The sequence below is a fragment of the Vipera ursinii genome (assembly GCF_947247035.1).
Source record: "Vipera ursinii genome assembly, chromosome: 1".
Lineage (NCBI taxonomy): Eukaryota > Metazoa > Chordata > Lepidosauria > Squamata > Viperidae > Vipera > Vipera ursinii.
Window position 1 is genome coordinate 234,657,773 of NC_139512.1, and position 24,468 is coordinate 234,682,240.

At 39.1% G+C, this 24,468-nt stretch overlaps 1 protein-coding gene across 1 annotated transcript in view; it reads right to left on the reverse strand.

The window, feature by feature from the left end:
* Positions 1 to 5,983: 5,983 nt before the first annotated feature.
* The window catches only part of COL9A1 (collagen type IX alpha 1 chain), a gene marked incomplete at its 3' end in the record, with an annotated part of 97,506 nt that continues 79,021 nt past the window's right edge, over positions 5,984 to 24,468 (reverse strand). The window contains exons 33-38 of the mRNA XM_083350620.1: positions 24,215 to 24,247; positions 19,545 to 19,691; positions 17,771 to 17,825; positions 13,639 to 13,827; positions 8,407 to 8,484; positions 5,984 to 6,168 (exon numbers count right to left, since the gene is read on the reverse strand). Coding sequence (XP_083206746.1) covers positions 5,984 to 6,168; positions 8,407 to 8,484; positions 13,639 to 13,827; positions 17,771 to 17,825; positions 19,545 to 19,691; positions 24,215 to 24,247 — 687 coding nt within the window. The remainder of the gene's footprint in view (positions 6,169 to 8,406; positions 8,485 to 13,638; positions 13,828 to 17,770; positions 17,826 to 19,544; positions 19,692 to 24,214; positions 24,248 to 24,468) is intronic.

Here is a 24,468-nt window from a genome sequence, read left to right on the forward strand (position 1 = left end):
TTCAGTATTGTAAGATGGACTGCTGGATTATAATGTTTGGTAGGATTTTGTTTTGAGATGTTAATCTTGTTTTATTTAAGCATTTCTAGTGATTCCCAATTTAATTCAGATTTTCATTTTTTTTTTTTAAAATTAGAATTTATTTTATTTAAACCTTGCTATGAGAATAACTTATAAGTGCTATATTTTGACAAACCTTCTGTAAAATGTCACATTTTGGAAATATATAGAGCAGCTGAGATTATATATAATACGACGCTTTGTGTATATTTTGACTTTTCACTGAGTGAAATATAAATGATAAATTATTTAACATTTTACATAAAAGTAAAAGTATAATACTTGAATTGATCAGAAAAACAAAACATTTATATATATTGGGAAAAATACATTCAATTCATATTGCTTTTATTTTTATTTGCCTGTGTTTGGTAATTATATTTCTTAGAAAAATCATTTGTTCAGGATTTTATTAGGTGATTGGGATAAATAAGTTGTTTTTTTCTCTTGGTTTCCTTCCTGAGAAAGGAAACTGTTGAAGATATTGTGTAGCTTTGTAGAAGAAACAGGCCAAACTTAAAGATTGCTTAAAAACTTCCATGAATTGAAGTACATCAAGATTTCTGTTCTTATCCTTAAAATCTATATTTGTGTCTGTATATGTCAAATTTCAGTTCATTTTTACATTTTGAAGAATGTACTGCTCTTTAAACCCAGATAACCTATTTTGTTTTTCTAGTGCCTTCACATAGTTTTTAAATAATAAAGTTTATTCTAATATTTTATTAAAATAAATTAGGTATTAGTCTGAGCAGCCTATTTGAACTGTGGCTCATGATATTTTGAGGCATGCATATTTTTATTGTTTGTGTGCCACACAGCAGGCAGCTGCAATAACTTTACATTTTTTTAAAAAAAATTCTTTCTCTACCAATAGAGTCAATCATTTCTGAAACTATTAAGTGATACTGAAATCATAAACTGAAATACAGAGGATATATTCAGATAGAATGCTACAAATCAAACCTCTGTGGAGAAAAAAAAGTGTATTTTCATATTTATGCACCCTTTTAAACAAGCTGCAAGAACCAATAGGAAACTAGGGGATGTCATACTACTGTCTATGGATCTAAGGCAGGGGTGTCAAAAGTCGGAACGTCACATGACGTGTCGTGTCGTATCATGCCTTTTTTTCCATTGCCGGCAATGGGATGGGCACGGTTTCACCATGATGCATCCAGCCCGTGGGCCGACAGTTTGATACCCCTGATCTAAGGTTTGTGAAGAAGACTAAGTGACTGAATGATAGAAGTCTTACATTGGAGCATCCACAGTTAGTCTATTTCTGCAGATGGAATCCATGTACACAACCACTTAGTAAATTGTAAGCATGGACGTTGGGACATTCAATTTAAGAATGGACTCCAGCAAAGCTACACACAGAATTAGGAGTCTGTTTTTAGATCTATCTATCTATCTATCTATCTATCTATCTATCTATCTATCTATCTATCTATCTATCTATCTATCTATCTATCTATCATCTATCTATCTCTATCCCTGTGTCTATCTCTATTTCTATCTCTTTCCCCCCCCCCCCCCATTTCCAGAAAGAAAGATTATTACACTGATACACAATATGTCCTTGAATCTGGAATAATGAGGGCAAATTTTATTGGAAGCACCTCAGTTTACCCTATGGTATCTTGCACTGATACCTCTCGAGATGCAGAAAAACTGCTTTCTTCTCTGTCCCCCAACACTTTTTCTGTTTCTTAGCAAATTACTAGACTTTTGTAGCATGAAGCACTCTTTCTTTTTAACTTATGAATATACCAATTTAATAGTTTGAACTCTATAAATGCATATGATAGGAAACTGTGCACTAAATAATCAATAACCTTGTTCCAAGTTTCCTTTTTTTGTGTGTGTGTGTCTTTACAAGATAATATATTTATTTTATTTTATTTGGTCTTAGAATTAATGTATAAATAAGGGAACAATTCAGGCAAGGTTATATTTGGGGTTTTTTTCCTTTAAGTCTCATTGTTTTCATCAGGAGATAAGCAGATGTTTTTATCTCCCCTTTGAATCAAAGGGATTTGATAATGCTTATCTTTGGCTGCATAATCCTGATTCTGTATTTTTTCCCCCTTCCGGAATAGTTTGAACATAATCATTGTTTATTTAATGTAGTTTGTACATAATAGGGTAACAAAGCCTTGGGCACCATCTTGCCCCTTCCACATTTGCATCTGGTATACATCGGGTGGAATCCTTACTGGGTTCTGTGGATCCCCACTTTGTTCCACATTTCTTTATGGAAGCAGTATGCATTTCAATCTTGACATAAATAAAAATGCCTTGATAACGTTGTGGAAGCTTTATGCTATTTATCTCAGATATTAAATTTTAATATCAATATTTTTATATAAGAAGTTGATTTGGTCTTAGCTAATATACACCTGGGTGTTTGCTTTCCTTGTCTTTAATTTAGCTTACACTTTATTACCACATGCAAATGTGTTTGATATAAATACATGCCTCTGATAACCATTAAGAAAACACAGGCCGTTATGATGATGGTTTTAAGCTTTCAACTGCAAACGTTTTTGAATGAATTTTAAAACTGTAAGGAGAGAGGATAAATAAAATAGACCAAATGGATGTACACATTTTACAGGAACCAAAATGAATGTCCTAATCTAACAATTAAAGGTGCTTAATTCTCTGATCCTTTGAATTTGAGCAGGCTTACTTTACTGTTAGATTATGATGTAGGTGCATTGTTGGTGTTTTCTTTTATAAAATACAGATGCGTTTAAATTATTTTCTGAACTTTTCTATGTAAATATTTATTTATCTCATGTGCTCATAACAATTGATGGAGGCATATTTCATTGTTGCCTTTTCGTTACCGAATAATATTGCCTTATTATTGTTCTTACATCTCTATTTTTGTTTTGTTTTTCAAATCTACAAGTGAGAACTTCACTTGTTTGCATATGTTAACTTATCTGCTTTGGTCTTAAGTGAATTTTGAATGGCACTGAACTGAACCTGACAGATTTTTGTTTTGTTTTGTTTTTTTGTGTGCATTTATAATAATGAACATGTGGTTATTTATTTTTTAAAATCAGCCACATTGAATCTGTAGTTGGTTCAGAATTTTATAAAATTCAATTTCAGAAGTTTTGATAGAATTTGTATTTCCACTTGGTTTATATTGTTCAATTTCATTCAACAATTTCCATTATATTTCATTCTCTTATCAGTTTCTTCTGTTGTTTATTTATGTTACTGCTATGTTTAAAATAAAAATTAACTGTTGGAACCACAGGTTTAAGGCTGTGTTTCTTCCTATATGCTACCCAGCTCCTAGGCAAATTATCTAATAGATTCTAGAGCATTTGTGAGTAATAGTGTATATAGTAGTGCAATCTGAGTACTTCGCTCCATAAATAGTATTAATTAATTTATAACACAATGTTAAACATCTTGACTCAGAAGGTACATTCGTTGAATTCCACAGATTTACTCCTAGGTACAAAGGTGATTATATAATTACAGCATCAGTTTACAATTCATGCACTTTTATGCATAGGAAATTGATATTTTAAAATGGTTAAGAAGGGCGGAAGTAGTTTTCATGAAATCATTTTCTCTACAGACTGTTGGCAGGTCTAAGGTATTTTGCTGCTGGAGGACAAAGGCATTATATGTACACATAGACTCGTGTATATATATGTGCACATACATACATACATACATACATACATATGTATAGAATTAGATGGTCATTGCATTAGATTGCAACTGGTAATTCCTATTTGATGTGATAAGTGACTGGTCAGTTAGGAGACATAATAAACTTGCATTGTTCTGCCTCTCTGATGTGTACTGTTGCTGCTTGACTTATTTCCTCTGAAATGGCTGCTCCACTCTGCTTAAGGACAGTGCCCAATTTAATAAACACCTGTTTCCTTAAACCACAAACACCTGTTTCCTTAAACCACACGTATGAGGTGAGTCATGGACCATGAAAGCACTCAAATGTATTTTAAAGCGGTTGCACTTTCCATTAACTTCATTTGTGCCAGACTTCACTCATTCAAGCAGGACTTAGGATAAGCTCACAGGAAAACCCAAGAATTTAGAATAAGTATTATTTATTGAAGAATCTTAGAAAGCTATAACCAAAACAATGTCAGCAACATTAATCATTTAGGACGTATGTTTTTATTTTGCCATCTATTAGATTATTTTAGGCTGGGCTGCCTGTGTGAGTCAATGTTTTTAGCTTTTTCTATGTTTTCCTAGTTTTCTAATCTCCAGTGGAAGTGGCCAGTCGAGAGAGAGAGAGAGAGAGAGAGAGAGAGAGAGAGAGAGAGAGAGAGAGGGAGGGAGGGAGGGAGGGAGAGGGAGAGAGGGAGGGAGAGAGAGAGAGAGAGAGAGAAAGAAAGAAAGAAGAAGAAAGAAAGAAAGAAAGAAAGAAAGAAAGAAAGAAAGGAAGGAAGGAAGGAAGGAAGGAAGGAAGGAAGGAAGGAAGGAAGGAAGGAAGGAAGAGAGAGAGAGAGAGAGAGAGAGAGAGAGAGAGAGAGAAAGAAAGAAAGAAAGAAAGAAAGAAAGAAAGAAAGAAAGAAAGAAAGAAAGAAAGAAAGAAAGAAAATTCATTTATTCTGGGAGCATATATGTATAAAATCTCCATACTGTTTTCCCATGGGCAAAATCAGACCCTTCCTCTCCATTGGACTTGGGTTATTTTTCTATCTGTCATCAATCACAGTAGCTGGCACTTGCCACCAACATATATTTCTACAGACCTTTCTGAAGTTGTAAGGACTAGCTCAATTACTGGGATAGCATTATGATCATTGGTGTATTTTGTATGCTACTTGTAAAACAAGCAATTTACAGTAATTTAGCAAATAAATTAGCTTTAACAACCAGAGAGATCTGGACAGTACTAACTTGAGGGATCCATTGGAATAAATAACCAGGAAGGCATAGGTGAAAATAACCACATATTCATTTTCAACAAACAGAAACTAGACAAAAAGAAACAGGGAATGTGGAATTTATTATTTTATTTTATTTATTTTTGAATTACAAGTGACAGATCGTGTGATTCATAAAATAGGGATAATTATAATGGATGTCTGTTTCATGAAAAAAATAAAGCTATACTCAAAATACAATTTTTGGAGGATGTTATGTACTTGTTTTGTTTTTTACTACTTCCAATTTTTTCCAAAAATAAAAATAAAAAATGCTGTTTGTTTTACTTTCATTTACCTTTTATAAAAATTCAAAGGATTAAGTAATGTTATTTATTTCGTTTGTACACAACCAGAGAGAAGATATTTATAAATAAATAAACTCAGCTATAAATTGTAACTGTTCTCAAAGATTAAAAATCCTTTCACAGTGGTTTAACTTCCCGATGTTTCAAATAGAGCAGAAAACTAAGTTTATTTCACCTGACATAGTCCTGATAAACCTGGCACTGAAGCACTGTATATATTCCTTAATCCTCAGAAATTAGCACTTTTAAAAACAGGGTGACTACATCTAAATCTCAGTGACATGCAAAGAAAGTTCAGTTAGCTACTTATAGCACTAAAATGGGCCCTAGGGAGAAAGGAAAGAAATTGGGATAACTTACTGTTCTGATGCATTAGAGATGGCTGTTGTGTACTCTAATTTTGTAAGACAATACTTTAGGAACCGCCAAAGAACTAAGAGCTGAAAAACCACTTGGCACCATTTTGAAAGCACCATTTTGAAATGTCTTGTATTGTTTTAGGAAACAGACAAAGGGGACAACCAGAACATTTAGATCTGTCAAGGCCTCGATAAGATTTGCTGTATTTTTTACAATCTGATTTTGCTAGACTGTGTCTCTCGGCGGTTGGTAGATATCTGCAGATCAAAGATGGCTTCCAAAACATCCTGTCCTGTAGAGCAATGCTGCATTTCTTTTTCATGGCCCTTTCACATTCAGCCCTCCTTGTAATCCAGCTTCCATGGAACAAGCTGATGGTTCACAAACACCAGGAGGACCTGGAGGGCCAGGAGGACCTGGAACACCAGGGGATCCGGCGGCTCCAGGAGGGCCTCTCTCGCCATCTCGCCCATCAGTGCCATAACTGGGCTTGCCGGGTTCTCCTGCAAAGACAAAAACCGGGCCATAAATTCAGAAAAAGCACCTAATATCACTTTCATTGTAGTTTTAAAAGGCTTATCTGCAAGGATGATTGCATCAGCCTTGGTCTCTCCTGTTAACCCAACCCCATGTAGAAGATGCAAAGTATTAGTGGAGGCTGTCTACACAACGGGGACTTCTGGAAAAAAGGAATCTCCAAAGTCTTAAACACAGAATACTCGTTGCTATGGACCTTTTTTTTTTCCAAACCTGGCAACTTTTAAGACGTGTGGGCTTCAACTTCCAGAATTCTTCAGCCAGCATGTTGGAAAATTCTGGGAACTGAAGTCCATGCGTCTCAAAGTTTTCAAGTTGGAAAACGCTGCTATAGACAGTCATCTTCTGTATAAAAGGGGAAGTTGGGTTCTCATTTTCCTCCTTTACTACTACTACTACTAATAATAATAAAGTTGGTCATCTAGTCCAACCCCCTGCTCAGCCAGGAAACCCTATACCATTTCAGACAAATGGCTATCCAGTCTCTTCTTAAAAACTTCCAGTGTTGGAGCATTCACCACTTCTGGAGGCAGGTTTTTCCACTGGTTAATTGTTCTAACTGTCAGGAAGTTTCTCCTGAGTTCTAGGTTGCTTTTCTCCTTGATTAGTTTCCATCCGTTGCTTCTTGTCCTGCCTTCAGGTGCTTTGGAGAATAGCCTGACTCCCTCTTCTTTGTGGCAGCCCCTGAGATATTGGAACACTGCTATCATGTCACCCCTCGTCCTTCTCTTCATTAAACTACACATACCCAATTCCAGCAACCGTTCCTTATATATTTTAGCCTCCAGTCCCCTAATCATCTTTGTTGCTCTTCTCTGTACTCTTTCCAGAGTCTCAACATCTTTTTTACATCGTGGTGACCAAAACTGGATGCAGTATTCCAAGTGTGGCCTTACCAAGGCATTGTAAAGTGGTATTAACACTTCACGTGATCTTGATTCTATCCGTCTGTTAATGCAGCCTAGCACTAAGTCAATAGGGAATAGGTTTCTCCAATGAGAAAACGTGTTCACCATCTGGATTTATCACACTAGATAAAATGCACATCCAACCATCCCAGTTTGTAAGCTATGGTCTAATAGTTCATCCTAATATGCAAAGACCGTAAATTGCTTTTCACAATTGATCCATTGTGCCTGGAATGATCAGTCTGACAAAGGCAGACAAGAAGTTAAAAAGTGACATTGACAACATAAGGGAAAAGAAGAGGGAGAATGTCTGCTAGGAAATTAAAGCAAAAGAACACATTTTACTTTTAATGCAGAGAAACCTAAAGGGGTTATTTGCAGAATTATTCGTAATACAGTGTTTCAGAAGTTACCATAAGGTTATTTTTACTATGCCAAATTATTTGTATTCTTCTGGCCACTAGAGGGCACTTTTGCTTCAGTTATGACCAATGAAGACTTTTGCAGAGCCTTCCTCCCACCTCCATTCCCACTATATCCCCAATGCTGTATTCAAAAGCTGAACTTCAAAATGCTGCGCCACCAAAATCAATTTAAATGATTTGAAAATCCTCACACAACTCATTTTAAGTGGAAACTTATAGTGGTATTTTTAATTTATTCAATGTGTGCTTGGTCCTTCTCTCATGCAATTTTGCATACTGTGCTGTTATGACACAATTGAAACTGATTTTAATACGTTTTTCCTATCGCTTCTTGGCTCCCAAGCTGATTTTTATTAAAGTGTAAATCCTCAGTTTTTCCCCACCATGATAAAAGTGTAAAAAGCAGCATGAGAAAAAAGTGATAGCAGTTATGTTGCAAGAACCATAACCTTAGATCTAACTGGCTTTTTAAAAAGAGGTACATCCTGGCAGAGTTGACACATAGTATTTAAGCCAAGATATTTCAACCAAGGTTTGTTAAAAAGAATGGTCAACTTTGCACAGATTCCTAAATCGTAAGGAGTGGGTTAACTCACGCTAATCTAAAACAGCTCCTTGTGGCTTGGGATTAAATATCAATCAAGTCACCTATTGCCATAGAGACCACAAAACTGCAACAGAAAAGGAGGCAAAAAAAATGGGGTAGAGGGGGAAATGCGTGATAGGTGTGTTTGGCTGTGTAAAGAGAGAGCAGCAGTCATTCTTCAAAGCAGCTGCCTTTATTTCAAGCAGTGTGTTAAATGTTGTTTTTTTTAATGTGAAATAGTTTGATCATTTCTCAGATGACCCGGAGACCATCTTCAGCGCTTACCAGGGACTCCTGTTGTTCCTGGCAAGCCTTTGGGCCCTTGACCTGGGAGTCCTCTCTCCCCCCTTTCACCTGTGTCACCTAAAATAAAAATCAAGAAAACAAATGTTTGTATTATTTTACCTATATTTCCTACCTCCTTGCATCTTTAAAACATTTGTATACTACCTGTTGTTTAAAATTTCCAATTAAGGTACAATCAACTGTTACACCTCCTTAAAACTATTACAACGAGTCAAGAAGACTTTTTTTGGCTAGAAAAAGTCTGTGAAGAAAGTGTCATTGCTGATAAAGTCTCCTCTGTTCTGCTATGGCTTTGGTTAAGGAGGTCACCGGGCCAGAGATTAAGGCACCTAAGTCAATGCTCTTAAATGTTTATGGTGGATGCTTTTATCAAGGCACCTGAAAAAAGCTTTGAGAACACTTCTTAAAGTTTGGTGCGCTTTCGGATATATCTGCTTCCAGCTATTTACAGCAGGGGTCTTCAAACGTGGCCCTTTTATGACTTATGGACTTCAACTCCCAGAATTCCTCAGCCAGCTGGCGCAGGAATTCTGGGAGTTGAAGTCCACAAGTCATGAAAGGGCCAAGTTTGAAGACCCCTGATTTACAGCTTTAAAAAAATCCCCAATTACCTTGAATTTAGCCTAAAAGTGAATAAGCTGGGTAATCTATATAGTTAAATGCAGGCCTCTAGTCATGATAATAAGATCTGAAAGTTTTAATAATACTGTAAATTGAAATACACCTATTTTCAAATTCCATGACTTGGATTTATATATATATATAAATATGAAAGCAGCCACGCCTCCTCCCAGTCAGAACACAGCCCCACCGGCAGTTGGAAGGAAAGGAACAGCCAGACCACGCATTGCTCCTGGAAGCAGCAGGAGGAACACTCCGGCCTGATGATGACGGATGGGATTTCGTCGAAACGTCGCCACAACTTTCTGAAGATGAAAGGAACGCGGGAAGAAACCCGAGACTCTAGATCTACACATACAGACACCCGCGAGAATCTACAAATTATATATATATATATATATATATATATATATATATATATATATATATATATATATATATATATATATTTGCAGTTTAGTTTTAGTTTTCATTAAATTCTGCCCCTTTTCTCTGTTTCATGATTTCTAAGAGTGCCTATGTTTCATTGCAATTAGCAAAAGTGGGTTTCTATGCCTTGGCTCACATCCTATTAAGCATAAAGGATGCTTTGATTTTTATCAGGAATAGTTAAGCAATGCCAGAGGAATGCAAGTGCACTTTGAAACAGCTGATACTGCAGATCTTCAGTTCCCTGCAATGCTGACAACCAGAAAAGGCCATTTGGTTCATTAAATCAGGATAGTTTTGTTTGGCTGTGGGAGACATTACAGAGAATACACATTTTCCTTCCTTTTCTAGTATTCAGCATGGAGGCTGCCCTAATGGGAGTTCAGCATCCTTCCTGAAGCTGCTCCTGCCCCTTTCAGAATTTCCTTTCCTCCTGGCTTGCTTTGGAGAATTGCCTAGAAGATGGAAAGTGAACTGTCATTAGGAGGAATGCTGTTAAAACATTATAGATTTTATTAAATAATCCATAGCCCGTTCTTGCCAGGCCACATTCTTCTGGAAACATTACATTTCTCCCCTATTCCTCTCTTTTGTAACTTGTGAGTTATAAAATGCAGACTTTGCATTCTTCCTTTGTGCAGGTTAATTAGCTGCTATTATCATGCTGGCTTACTTTATTTTGCCCACTCATTCACATTCTCCTTCTTTTAGGTGCTGATTACTGTGTCCCAGTGTAATTATCTTGCAGGGTTGTCAGAGAGCAAGTTATTTTGGTCTAAAGCTTTGTTAATTTTCACTTCTTGTCTCTCCCCCTTTTACCCACCTCTGATCTTTGAGTGTGAGAACTATTTCACAGAATTAGTTTCCTCTAGCAGATACATATTCATGTTGAACTGTGGTTTACTTGGAAACCAAATGCTGTTTATCATGCCACTGCATGGTTGGTGCCTTTGGAAAGGCTTATAGTAGCATATCAAATTTTACTTAATGCATAAAATACAAAGTTGCACCCTAAGCTATGAACCGATATATCCTAACCAGGTTGAGAATCTCCAGACCTGATGAACATCTACCCTGAGTAGATCGTCAGAAATTAATTCTACCCATTGCAGAATTTTATACCCTTGCAGCCAAATATAACTCAGATTACATTAGGGAAATAAGAGTATTTTCCATATATTGGTGACATCTTACTTCATCTGCCAGATGAGCTCACTCAACAGCTGAATAAGGATCAGAAAGCTCACCTCGGATCTTGAAAAAATAACACGTTATAAAACAGAGTAAAGCAAATTACACTCCCACTCTCCCAAGTCCCAATTTGCTCAGGATCAAAAAATAACCTATCTTGCCCAAATCTTTTCTTTCCCATTTTTCTGATTAGAGCTAACAATATCAGCGCTATTGAGATGCCCCATATACAATGATCTGGATTGGATGCTACATCTTCTGCCTGTTCCAATGACTGATGCTTCTTATTTGTAAAGCAGATGAATTTCTGTTTATTCTAGTACAGACAGGCTAAAAGGGGGCGGAACGAAAGTCATAGGGTTAACTCAGCTTTACTTGATGTTATCCACTTCAGGGTTACTGTAGAAACACTGCCACTATAACAGAACCCAAATTGTTTGGAGAACTCTGAATGAACTGAAGTGCAAATACTGTAGTCCTTGATTTACAACTACAGCTGAGACAAGAATTTCTGTTGTAAGTTAAGGCAGTTGTAAAAGGGTTTCCTGCCTGAGCAGGGCATGGGACTAGAAGACCTCCAGGGTCCCTTCCAATTCTGTTATTCTGTTTAATTGAGTCATCATGTGACCAGACCTGATTTCACCACCATTTTTACCATAGTCATGAACCAAATCTAGCCTCCCCAATGGATAGTCTTTCCTGTTCTCTGTTGGAAAGTGACCAAAAAGGTCACAAATTGTGATCATGGGACTGCAGGAGGCAGCAAATGGTTAAAAATGCAAGCCAGTTGCCAAGTGCCTAAATTGCAATCATGTAACCATGGGGATGGTGCGACCATCATAAGTGTAACTACAGATTGTAAAGCACTTTTTCCAAGGCCATCATAACTTTCAATCATCAGTGTTCAGCGAACAATCGTAAGGAGTCTTTGGTGCACTCTGAGCTTGGCTGTTTTCTTGCAGGCATTTCATTACCTGAACTAGGTAACATCATGAGTTTGAGTGTGAGACTAGCATCAGACTAGCACTGGTGATGTTGCCTGTTTTGGGTAATGAAACATATGCAAGAAAACAACCAAGCTCAGAATAGAATAGAGCTGGAAGGGACCTTGGAGATCTTCTAGTCCAGCTCCCTGCTCAAGCAGGAAGACCTATACCATCTCAGACAAGTGACTGTCTAGCCTCTTCTTAGAAACATCCAGTGATGGAGCGCCCATGATTTCTGAGGGCCAGCTGTTCCACTGGTTAATTGTCCTCACAGTTAGGAAGTTTCTCTTTAATTCTAGGTTGCTTCTCTTCTTGATTAGTTTCCAACCATTGACACTTAACTTGCCTTCTGGTGTTTTGGAGAATAATTTATTTTTTTTATTTTTTTTAATCCCATTTATATCCTGCCCTTCTCCGAAGACTCAGGGTGGCTTACAATTTAAAGCACAAATCAATGAGCCTCTCCTCCTTGTGGCAGCCCCTCAAATGCTGGAACACTGCTGTCATGTCACCCCTGTTTCTTCTTTTCTTTAGACTAGCCAGACCTTTGATCGTTTTAGTTGCTCTTCTCTGATTTTTTCCCAAAGTCTCAACATCTTTTTTTGTAGTAGATAAGATAACCTTTATTGTCATTTATTTTTTTTTACTGTGGGCACAGCAGCACACATCAAAAATGAAATTTAGTTGCCCGCTTTTAAAGTGAAAAACACACATGATCAAAATTGATTGCAGTATTCCAGCTATGGTCTTACTAGGGTTTTATAAAGTGGTATTAATACGTGATTTTGATTCTATGCCTCTGTTTATACAACCCAGGATTGTATTATCTTTTTGGCTGCTGCTGCACACTGCTGGCTCATATTCAGGTGATCACCCACTAGGACTCCAAAGGTCCCTCTCACAGTTACAGTTTTTGAGCCAGATTTCAACTAATCTCTACTTGTATCTTTGATTTTTCCTGCCTAAATGTAAAACTTTGCTTTTCTCCACATTAAAATTCATTTTGTTGGATTGCTCAAGTCTGGCAAGATCTTTTTGGATCCTGAGCTTGTCTTCTGGGATGTTGCCTATTCCTGTACCATCTGCAAATCTGATGAGATCCCCTTCTATTCCCTCATCTAAGTCATTTGTGAAGATATTGAAGAGTACTGGGCTTAAGACAGAGCCACTGTCTTAGAGGGCACCAAGGACCCCTCATTTCAACCCTGAGCTACAAATATTCTTTTTTATAGTCTTAAGTCAAGGACTCTCAATCATGAGGTAAATATAGCTTTTTAAAATTACTTCATATTCCTTACTTGAGTCAAATAAAAAAAGAAATATTTCTCATACTTCATGCAAACCCAGTAGTAGCATACATTTGGAGGGAGGAAGGTATGAAAATAATCAAGATGGCAGATACTACATTATCGTGCAAAGTCTGCCTTTTTTTAATCCCATTTATATCCTGCCCTTCTCCGAAGACTCAGGGTGGCTTACAATCTAAGAAGCACAAATCAATGTGCTTAGCAATAGCCTTCATTCTATGTATATGCCTGCTTATTAGGGCTTTCGCCCCCCCCCAGTGGCATTTTTACAAAGTCAGCTTATTGCCCCCAACAATCTGGGTCCTCATTTTACCTACCTCGGAAGGATGGAAGGCTGAGTCAACCTTGAGCCTGGTGGGATGCGAACCTGCACTAATTGCAGGCAGCTGGTGTTACTTAAGGAGGCATTAGCCCACTGCTCCACCAAGGCTCTTTTGGTAATGCATCAGGATTGCATGTCCCTACAAAAGGGGAGGAGCATTACAACACAATGCAGTGCCTTACCATGTTGCCTTCTTCAACCTCTTCCCTGCAGCTTAAACTCAGGAAAACAAATGAAGTTGAATCTGCGTTCATGCATTTAATGGAGAATCAAATCACTGGACTCCATAAAATTTAATAAACAGGTCACAATAATAATACATCTGATGCACAAATCCATATTCTGAATTTCTCACCTTTGGGACCTTTCGGCCCAACGTCGCCAGGAGGGCCTTTAAGACCAGCCAATCCCCGGGATCCAGCTTGTCCTGGGAAGCCACTGTCTCCTGGAAGTCCAGGGGAGCCAGGTGGGCCAGGTGGGCCTGGGATGCCAGGAGCCCCAAATTCAGGCCTCCGAAGACTAGCAGCCATCTGTGCAAATTGTTCTGCTCAATGAAAAGAATGAACTATTGAAGTTCATGGAGACCACTTCCAGGCCATCCCTTTCTCCCCTCTGCCTTCTCTCTTAAGCAGTTAGCGGGCAAGCGACAAACTTATCTTCCTTTCACGATTCATGAAGCAAACTATGTCATTCACTTACAGTCCTAGCGGGAATCGCTGCAAGTGCTGTGGCAAAATAAAAACTAAAGTCCCCCTTCCCCTCACAAAAGCAGAAGAAAAAGAAATGAAGAAAAGCGAACAGCCTAGTATTTGACACAAGGGGGGAAAGGGGGATGTCAGTGTCAGTCCTCTTGAGATCAGGGGTGAGAAGTGCTACCTGCACTGTTTCAAAGCTCTGCAAAAGAAAATATTGATGTTACAGCAGAAAACTGAGCTAGAGATAAGTCCGTTTTCTAATAGCAATAGTAATTGAACTCCTGGCTGTGGGCAGAGTTAGGCTGCATTCTGATCCCTGCACCATTGCATCATGGCCCCTAGCATTTTGGAATTGCAAAACTCCACATCTGATTTCAAAATGGTGGGAATCATTGGTATATAACTTTCCTAAGTTCATAATGTATTATTATGAAATTTTCTGTTGTTATAAATTGGTCAATGGTATACAGATTATTGCTGGTTGTTCACGTAGCAAGAGGTTCAAGTGAGAGTGAGATTAAGGCTTCCCTTCTGAGAGGGCCTTATTTAAAACAGCTTATTTCCCACTTCAGAATCTGGGGTCCTAAAAGCTTCATGGCCCCTTCTCCCTCAACAGGGAGGGAAGAGGTAAGTCTGATAAGGTAGAAGTAAGGTAGGAAGTAGGAAGAGGTAAGGTAACTAGCAATTGATGCCCCCCCCCGAGATAAAAAAAATCAGCTTCCATCTAGTAGACTGATTTTTGCCCTCCAGTTCTGAGACTGTTGGTGAGGTCAGTCCAGTGGCACTGACCTTATATGATCTCGGGACTTTCTGACCACGAGGGAGCCCTGAGCAGTACGTAAAGATTTCCTCCATATTCCTTCTTTGTTTCTCATTCTGACTGACAAATTGCTAATCTGGGATCTCTTTCTTTTGCCTTTCTTCCTAGGCATATGCATGGAGTACATCCTGGTAAGATGTCGCTCGCTAGGTTCTAGGCTGTGTCATCCCTATGATCTGTTTCTGGTAAATGGATCTCTTTTCAGTTATAATAATAAAACTTGCTTCATTAATACTTGCTTAAATCAGAATATTGCTCTGAGGTAGGAATGGATGGATAGATGGATGGATGGATAGATGGATAGATGGATGGAGAGAGACAGAGACAGAAAGACAGAGGGAGAGGGAAAGGAAATAGGTGCTCTGGCCCCAAGCTGCAGCCTTTCCATTTTAGAATAATTGATACTGACAAGGGAGAAGGAAACATTTATCTTGGTAGCAAAAGCACATTGGAACGGGAAATGAATGCAGTCCTCTGTTGGGCAATTTAAAAAATAGTTGCACTGAGAAGGCTTCAAATTAAATCACAAAGAGCAATAAAACCTCTTAAACTTCAGAAATACAACACTGTAACGTCCCAGCAGATCTCAGTAGCAGCCTCTAGCAAGATATTTTTCACAATAATAAAATCCCAAACCACGAGTACAATAATGCATCAAGAATCGTATCTATGGTGGTAACATGTTTATGCATATTAATAACTGAAAAAGCAGAGTTCTTATTATCTGCTCATTATATATATATATATATATATATATATATATATATATATATATATATATATATATATATATATATATATATATATAATATATACATACTATAGGAGAAAGACTGGTTATTCTGGGGCTGAGCCCTCCAATTTCTATGAACTGCTGTACGTGACACAAACATTTGAAATTTTTACCTATGTTTATGGAACTCCATAAAATGCAACATTAGGTAAAAGCAACATTATTTATGATTAATGTGTTTACACAAATTATAGCAGGATTGGGGGGGGGGAGGAAGTTCTTTTACTTAACCCATATTCCTGCTTATTGGAATAACCTTATACCCTGGCAAAGGTCTTAGATTTCTGTTGAACTTATCAATTTCAAAGCATCCTGAAAGACAGGTCACTAATCTATCTAGGTTTGACTGCTAGTTTCAGATGAGAGTTTATTCTTAGCCTTCCCTAGAGATTTAGGGATTGAATTTGCAAACATTTGCATGCAATGTATATGTTATGTCCCTTTTCCAGTGATCTGACAACCACCATAACAAGAAAGAACAAATGATTATTTAGCAGTTCCAAATATAATCCTATTAGTTTAAAAACGTGATCACAAAATCAATTTTCCATGAAGAAAATTTCCATGGAGAATATCTATGTGTGTGAGTGAGGCAGAGAGAGAGAGGGCGATCTAGAAGCTTAGGTATGTGTTTCTTGGAGAAGAGTTTAATTTTTTTCCTTAAGAAATGAATTGCTATTATTGACGCCTTGTTTTTAACTACATCTCTTCAAGAATCATAATTCTTATGGCAAAATTGTCTTCAACTGTGTCAATAGTTTAATGTCTTGATCAGTGCTTTTTTTGTAAAAGAAAAAGGTGCCGGAATTCACACATGTCATACAACCCGCCTTGCCTACCCTACAAGGTTCCATCCAAAAAAGGTGCTGGAATGCCGTTCTGAGTGTTCTATGAGAAAAAAAGCCCTGGTCTTGATCATTTTCTTTCTGCTCACTACCAAGTAAGATTCTATGTGTATCTAGATCAGGGCTTTTCAACCAGTGGTACGGGTACCACCTGTGATACAATAGCACCTGGCAGGTGGTACGTGACCATCCTAGAAAAGTGGTAGGGGAGGGGAATGAGCTGAACCAGTGGCAGCACCACACAAGCCTGAGCGAGAGATGGCTGGAGCTGCAGGGCTGTCAGGGCTCAGCGGAAGTGCCAGGATCAACACCAGGCTCCAGCTGGAGCTCGGCGCTGATCCTGGTGCTTCTGCTGAGCCCAGAAGAAGCACCGATCAGCTGGAATGTTGCAGCATCTCAAGGGTCTTGTGATTTACATTCAGATGCGTGGCAACTGATTCATATTTATGACAGTCACAGTGTCCCAGGGTCATGTGAAGAGACCAAAACCTGCTGCAAAGGGGGGGGGAATAAAAACCAAAGGACCCCCCACCCCACCCCCACTGCCAATCAAGTTTTTGACACCTTGCTAGGCGACTGGTGGTACTCGGATTCTGCCATATCCTAAAAGTGGTACAATGGGTGAAAAGGTTGAAAAGCCCTGATTCTAGATAAGACTTTACTGGCTGCATTTAGGGTTTTTTTTAAAAAAAGAGATTCTTTTTTTTCCCCTCTTCCCAGCAAACTTAGAAAAGCATATGCTGTATTTGCTGGTAGCATGTTCCATCTAAAACTGGAACTTTGTACTGGCACTGTTATAAATCAGTGACACTATTTTTTAAATAACAGTCCTTTCCCTTAGTCCTGATTTTCCCTGAACATGGAGGATCTTGCCTAAAAAAGCATTCTGGAGAATTCAAAAGCTCGCAATTATTATAAAATGTCAAAAGTGCTCCCTCTGTGGATCAGTTGAGCTTTGAATTAATTTCAATTATTGCTGTATATTTATTCCTTGCCTTAGTCTTGACAGCTCTATGCAGGACGTAGTACCTGGTAGGATAAAACATACCTTGCTTCTTTATGTACACAATAGCCCTGTGGAATAAGTTGGGTTGTGTGAGGGAGTGATTGGACTTGATAGAGTAGGAAACCTGAATCTTACACTTTAGCTTTTATATTCAGTAACTCTGCTGGATTTTAAAAAAAACTAGTGTAAGACGATGCAGGGCGAAATGAATGCAAGAGCTGACAAAAACGAAACATGCATGCATGCATGAAATTGTAGAGTTTGCTACACATGCAAATAAACTCATGACCAAACCTTAAAAAGATATAAGTAGAATATTTTTATTTACCTTGTATTACTCTCATGCAAACCTGTTTAATATGCAGATCAGTCGGCTCTCTGCCCTGAAACAAGCACAGCATTAAAATAACAGTGACTGTGTGAGGAGGGAGTAGATGGGAATATAAACAGTAAAGGGAACAATTCTGCAGCTGCAAGCATATTTTCAAGCCTGCAGATTGAAGCAATTTCAATAAAACACAAGGAGCAGAAAGCCAAGAATGAGAATCCAAGCCATTACAGGACGCTGGGAGAGCCCTTTGTGCTGCTTCCTAGCGCCTTACTTCAAAAAGGAGACCACCAGAAGAAGATGGGAGCTGAGCATGTGGGGCATGAGAACAGAGGCAAGGAGGGACACTCCATAGAGCCTGGCACACCACCTGAGTAGGAAACTCTGCTAGTCCAACTCAGCATCTTGCTTAAGAGTTGCAAAGAATTCTTACTGCTCCCTTTGTCTATAGCATGTTCAAGTTCATTATCACACAAATCCAAGTGCACTTTAGCAAAAAAAAAAAAAAAGCACCTTCACGGATGAATGTCAGCAAGGGACAATTTTAAAAGTGAAAAGCATAGTGGTTGTTTTTTTATTATTTATTTTTTTATCCCTATTTATATCCTGCCCTTCTCCGAAGACTCAGGGCGGCTTACAATCTAAAGCACAAATCAAATGTGCTTAGCAATAGCCTTCATTCTATGTATATGCCTGCTTATTAGGGTTTTCGCCGCCCCCAGCGGCATTATTACAAAGTCAGCTTAATTGCCCCCAACAATCTGGGTCCTCATTTTACCTACCTCGGAAGGATGGAAGGCTGAGTCAACCTTGAGCCTGGTGGGATGCGAACCTGCACAAATTGCAGGCAGCTGGTGTTACTTAAGGAGGCATTAGCCTACTGCTCCACCAAGGCTCTGGTTGAGGAACGGTTACTTTTTCCAATGAAAATAAGTGCATTGACTGTGCTGGGGTAGGACCTTCTCAATGGCAATTGTATTATTCAGAGTCTAGGATTAACTCTCAAAGGTGGATTGCCTGCCCCGTTCACTTCATGGATTTAGTTCTACCTGCTCTTTCCTGCTGCCTGCACAAAATTACTGAAATATATTTCATTAGTGGTTCCAACTGTTTCCCAAAACTCTTATGTTGCCATGTGTAAATTCAGCTGAAAGAATATTATGGCTGACATCTTAGATACCTCAGACCGTAGAGGATCCAGAACACTAATAGATTCGCAACGGACCTGTTAGAAATATACTGTTGGTTCTCAAGTGAGGCTACAACTGGGGCAGGTCACGTTTCCCTGGAGAGGTGGGCCAAGTCACCCTCAAGCTCTATTTGCAAGCACAAGCCATCTATGATCCTTGAGATCCTTCTGGAGACTCTGAGAGACCCAGACAATTGCTTCACTTTCAGACTTTTGCTTCAAAGTCTTGAAATGTAATGGCAGTGCAGGGGCTTGTCAGAAGCCCTTGCGCAGGATGCAGAAGGCCTCTGGAAGTGATCTCTGTGCTACGTTAAAGATTTGGGTAAAAAAAAAAGGTGGTCTTCGAGGCTCTTGCAGTTTGTAACGTGCTGCTTTAGCTAGAACAGCACTGGTGGAACACTCCACACACAGCCTATCAAGGACGGTGACAAAAAAAGAGATAATCTAAATTCATAGCTAAACAGCCGTGCTAGCAAGCCAAGGAGTATGAAATAAACATTCTTCTTCCTTCGTCTGTTCTTCTATAATGCTGGAATTGCGCTTGCTAGGGCAAAGCTCATATTGTAAAAAGAAGCTGTCACTTACCGCTGGTCCCTGGCTGCCAGGCAGCCCCGGAAGCCCTTGTTCCCCTTGCAAACCACGGGGGCCAAGTGGCCCACGAAGTCCTTCTATGCCAGGCATGCCACGGTTTCCTTCTGGCCCACGTGAACCAGTTTCGCCAGGATTCCCAACCTTACAAAGACAGGGGCAAGAAATAAACAGCAGACTCATCCCTTGTAGAAACGACTTTCCTTATATTATTCCAGGAATCGGCCCACAATTAAAGTTTAGCACACCAGAACAGCTCTGGTTCCTTCTTCGTGAGATTTGTGATAACTTTCTTGACACCTTGTTCAATGATAAAGGTGAGCTTGCTAAATGAGAAGGCTGTTGAATAAACAGGCAATGAATGCTGTCTTCTTTTATCTCCTCGAAGGTAAGTTTCCAGTGAATCTATAAGATTCATTCCCAGACATGTAGATTTCCACCTACTACTGACTATATACCTTTTTCTGATATGCTGTTATGGCACCATAACATTTCACATTATTTTTGATCTGCCATTCTAGAAAGAAGTCCTAGGAGGGAGAAATAACCTGGAAATCCGATGTAGCACCTTACGTTTCAGTGGGGTTTTTTATTATTATTTTGATAGAGGTTGGGTTCTTCTCTTAAACCAGAAAAGAAGCTTCCGCATAGCAAGTAGCATTTGATTTCCCCTGTCCCCACAGGCATCTGTGCACTGAAACATAATTTAAGCAATATGAATCCCCGAAGCAATTCCAAACTCCTGTCTTTGCACAAATCCTATAAATATATTAAATATTTAAAAACAGCTTAACGACCCGAAGGCTATAAACTACAAGGGCATTTAAGCTTGTCATTTTTTTTTTCTATTCTATTAATATTACTGTCAAGGAAAGAAATATCAGATAAGATAGAATTTGGCCATATAAGCATTTGAGATGGTGGTGAGCTATTTCTCTTCTTGGGGAAAAAGAAAACAGGATGGTACAGGGGGTCCTCAACTTACAACCATAATTGAGCCCAAAATTTTATGTTACTAAGTGAGAAATTTGTTAAATGAGGTTTGCCCCATTTTACAACTTTTCTTGCCACAGTTGTTAAGTGAATCACTGCAACTGTTAAATTAGTAATAAAGTTGTTAGGTAAATCTGGTTTCCCCATTGACTTTGCTTGTCAGAAAGTCACAAAAGGGGATCACATGACCCCGAGACACTGCAACCATCATAAATACAAGTCAGTTGTCAAGCATCCGAATGTAAATCACATGACCATGTTCATAAGTGTGAAAAACAGTCATAAGTCATCTTTTCCAGCAGTGTTGCAACTTTGAACCATCACTAAATTAATTGTTGTAAATTGAGGACTACCTATATTGTTGCAAGCAGCAGAGGGAGGGAGGGAGGGAGGGAGGGAGGGAGGGAAGGAAGGAAGGAAGGAAGGAAGGAAGGAAGGAAGGAAGGAAGGAAGGAGGGAGGGAGGGAGGGAGGGAGGGAGGGAGGGAAAGAAGGATAGGAGGCATGGCAGCTGGCCTTCACTAGAAATTACTTTCAAAAGTTATGGCAATGGGCCACAACGGTTCCAAATGCAATGCCTATGAGAAGAACAGGCTTTCTCCTGTGTGGTTATTAAGTAGCGTTTTCACCCAATAAGAATGTGATTCTTTGGCTGCTGCTAAACTCCATCTCCCAACGTCCCTCCTCCAAGAGGCCGCTGTGAGGACTAAGGGACAGAAAGTCACATCTCTGCAGTGTGCTTCTTGATAACCTTATAGAAATGTGTCACTCGCTCACTCACATTGCAAATCTGTGCTGTGCTGCAGGTCTCACTGAAAGAAACATGCCCCTTTCTCATGAAAAGCTTATGGAAAACCAGCCACCCAAATCCCTAAAAACCTCCTCTGTGACTGGATGAGTTGCCGATACTTTTGTGGATCATTGGAGCACAGTGTTAACCTAAATATTTCAGCACTGAAAAAGGTAGCAGAATTATGTTTTTGAAGCCCATTTTGTTACAGCCATTTTGCTGACCTGCCAACACTTTCAACAATGCCATCCCTATATTCGTGCATTATATTAATGTTTTCATTATCGATACAGTAGATAGCCACATGATATCAATCTTAGCTCCTTTCTCTAGATTTCCAGCTGAAAGTGAGACGAGCAGTCCTCGCCTTATGACCACATTTGGGACCACAACTGCGTTCCCGCTTAATGTGATTCATTAAGTGAGTCATCACATGACCGCGCTTGATTGCACAGCCTTTTCTGGCCATGGTTGTTGAGCAAATCACAATGATCGTTAAGAGGATCTGATTCCCCTCATTGACTCTGCTTGTCATAAGCTGAGTGGGAAGGACACACCTGGCAATGACATGACCCTGCTAGGCTGCCACTGTTGCGAAAACATGCCCAGCGGCCAAATTTCAATCACGTAAAAACAGGGATGGCTGCAACTGTTGTAAATGAGAGAACCGATCATAAGCCACTTTTTCAGTGACGTCGTAACTTTGAACAGTCACTAAATGAATGGCCGTAAGTTGAGGACTATCTGTAATTACATATGGATCAGATGGTTTGGGGGCAGCGAGGAGACTACCTATGTGGACATGCCCAGCGGCCAAATTTCAATCACGTAAAAACAGGGATGGCTGCAACCGTTGTAAATGAGAGAACCGATCATAAGCCACTTTTTCAGTGACGTCGTAACTTTGAACAGTCACTAAATGAATGGCCGTAAGTTGAGGACTATCTTTAATTACATATGGATCAGATGGTTTGGGGGCAGCGAGGAGACTACCTATGTGGATGGCAACAGATGTAATAAATGGTTGCAACCAACGTAGAAGAACTGGCTCATTGACTCAAATGCACAGATGAAAAGAAAGCCCCCTAGTGGTGACTATGCATAGAATGGATAAGATGAGAATATTCCGAGAGAGCAGTAATTGCAGCACGTAGGAGAGTGTTGTTTTTTCAAATTGTAACTCAGTTCCACTAAGGCAGGGGTAGGCAACCTTGACTCTTTTATGACTCGTAGACCTCAACTCCCAGAATTCCTCAGCCAGCATGGCTGGCTGAGGAATTCTGGGAGTTGAAGTCCACGAGTCATAAAAGAGCCAAGGTTGCCCTACCCCTGCATTAAGGCATTACCTTGTGTATTTCAGAAATTCAATATAGTCCTCTAGTATTCAAGCTCTATTAAGCTTGAATGGTTACTATAGTCCTCTGCCGTTCACAGACATAAATTGCAAAGCCTTTTTGCCCATTCTAAACCATTCAGGGCCCATTTTTCCAATTCAGATCATTATATCTGCTTAGTCATATATGAACAAATGGCATCCTCTTGCCGTCTTCAGTATTTTTCTTCCCTTCACATGAGTAATGACAAATAACACTTTATAACATATAACAATATTTCTCCATTAGTCCTCACCAGGAAACTAGGTCTAATGGCTTTCAGACAAGGTGGGTTACTAAACTAACTTTTCATGTTCCAGCCTGTTCAAATGTCATTAACTATAATTTTCCACTGCAGACACCACTGAGTCAACAAATGCTGGTCCCACTCCAGACACCACCGGCACATGTCGCCACACATCCCGAGAAATGTGGAAGCCCTTGAGTTTATCTAAAAAAAAGACCTGCAACATCTTTTAATGTTTAATTCAACAGTTACTCCAAAAAAATTTTTTTTTAAAAAAGCTCTATATCAGAATTTTACCATGGAGGTGAGTTTAATTTTGCACCTTCCACATATTGAAATGAAATCGATAATTTGCAAAAGTGGAAAGCAATCTAAGTAACAAGAACCAACTTGAGAAAATATATAGATAGAGGCAGGGTTCCAATCAGTACTCTTCCCCTTGTTTATTTTGGGATACTGCTAACTACAATTTTAAAGTAACTTTTAAACCAGATCAGATGTTGCATCCTGACTGCAAAGCAATTGGACACACGGCTATGCAGAAATCTGAACCTCGGATAAGGATGCCAAGGGTTTAAGCCTTAGCAGTGATGCTCTCTGCTCTAGAAGGTGTGCAGACCTGGATACCGCCCTATATAGAAATTGACTTCACAGGTGCTGCTTTGCCGATGCTTAATTCTAAACCCTTCATTCCTTTCCCAGGTTTTTTATTTGCTTTTATTGTTTACCAACCTTGTAATGTATTGGCTTGAATGCTGGGTTAATTTCACATGTGTTGTCAACTGCTGCTCCTTATTGTATGTATGGGGTAACGGTTACTGTCTGGGCCAGACTGACTGTCTATGAGGGCGGAGCCATAGGTTGAGGCAGAGAATGCCTCCTTCAAACCTATTGGCTGCCGCCTAGTGGCCAACTGCATAAATAGCTGCGCAGCAGCTATTGCTTTGCTTCTGTTCCTGTTAACTTCTGAGTAAATCAGTTCCTGCTTACAACGCCTCGTCTTGCTTTATGCCTACCGAACCAAATATACAACAAACTTCATTTTTACATGCTCATCCCTCCTCCATTCTCCACATTTCTCACTTTTGGAAAAGTCTCTAGAGTATAACCCACACTTTTGGTTTGTACCGTCTTAACTTCTTTCCTTAGGGAACAGAATATTTTAACATATTTGTGAACGCAAACAACTACCCTCTTTTTTTGCCACATTCTGTTGATTTATTATGTTTTGGATTTTCAGTAACCCTGCAGTTCATCATACTTACAGTTCCTTTAGGGCCTGGCAAACCCGCATCACCCTAACAAAGCAAGATGAATGATGTCAGGATGGCATAGATATGTGCTGTCTGACATATAATCAATTCCATATGATTCTTTCTACATATACTGTACAGGTATTATCACAATTACAGGAAAGGACGAATCTTAGCGGGATGCTTCAAAAGGATGAAAAGCAATAACCAGAAACTCCACCACACATTTTAAAGTTAAAATATTCAGTTACACCTTAGCTGAGTTT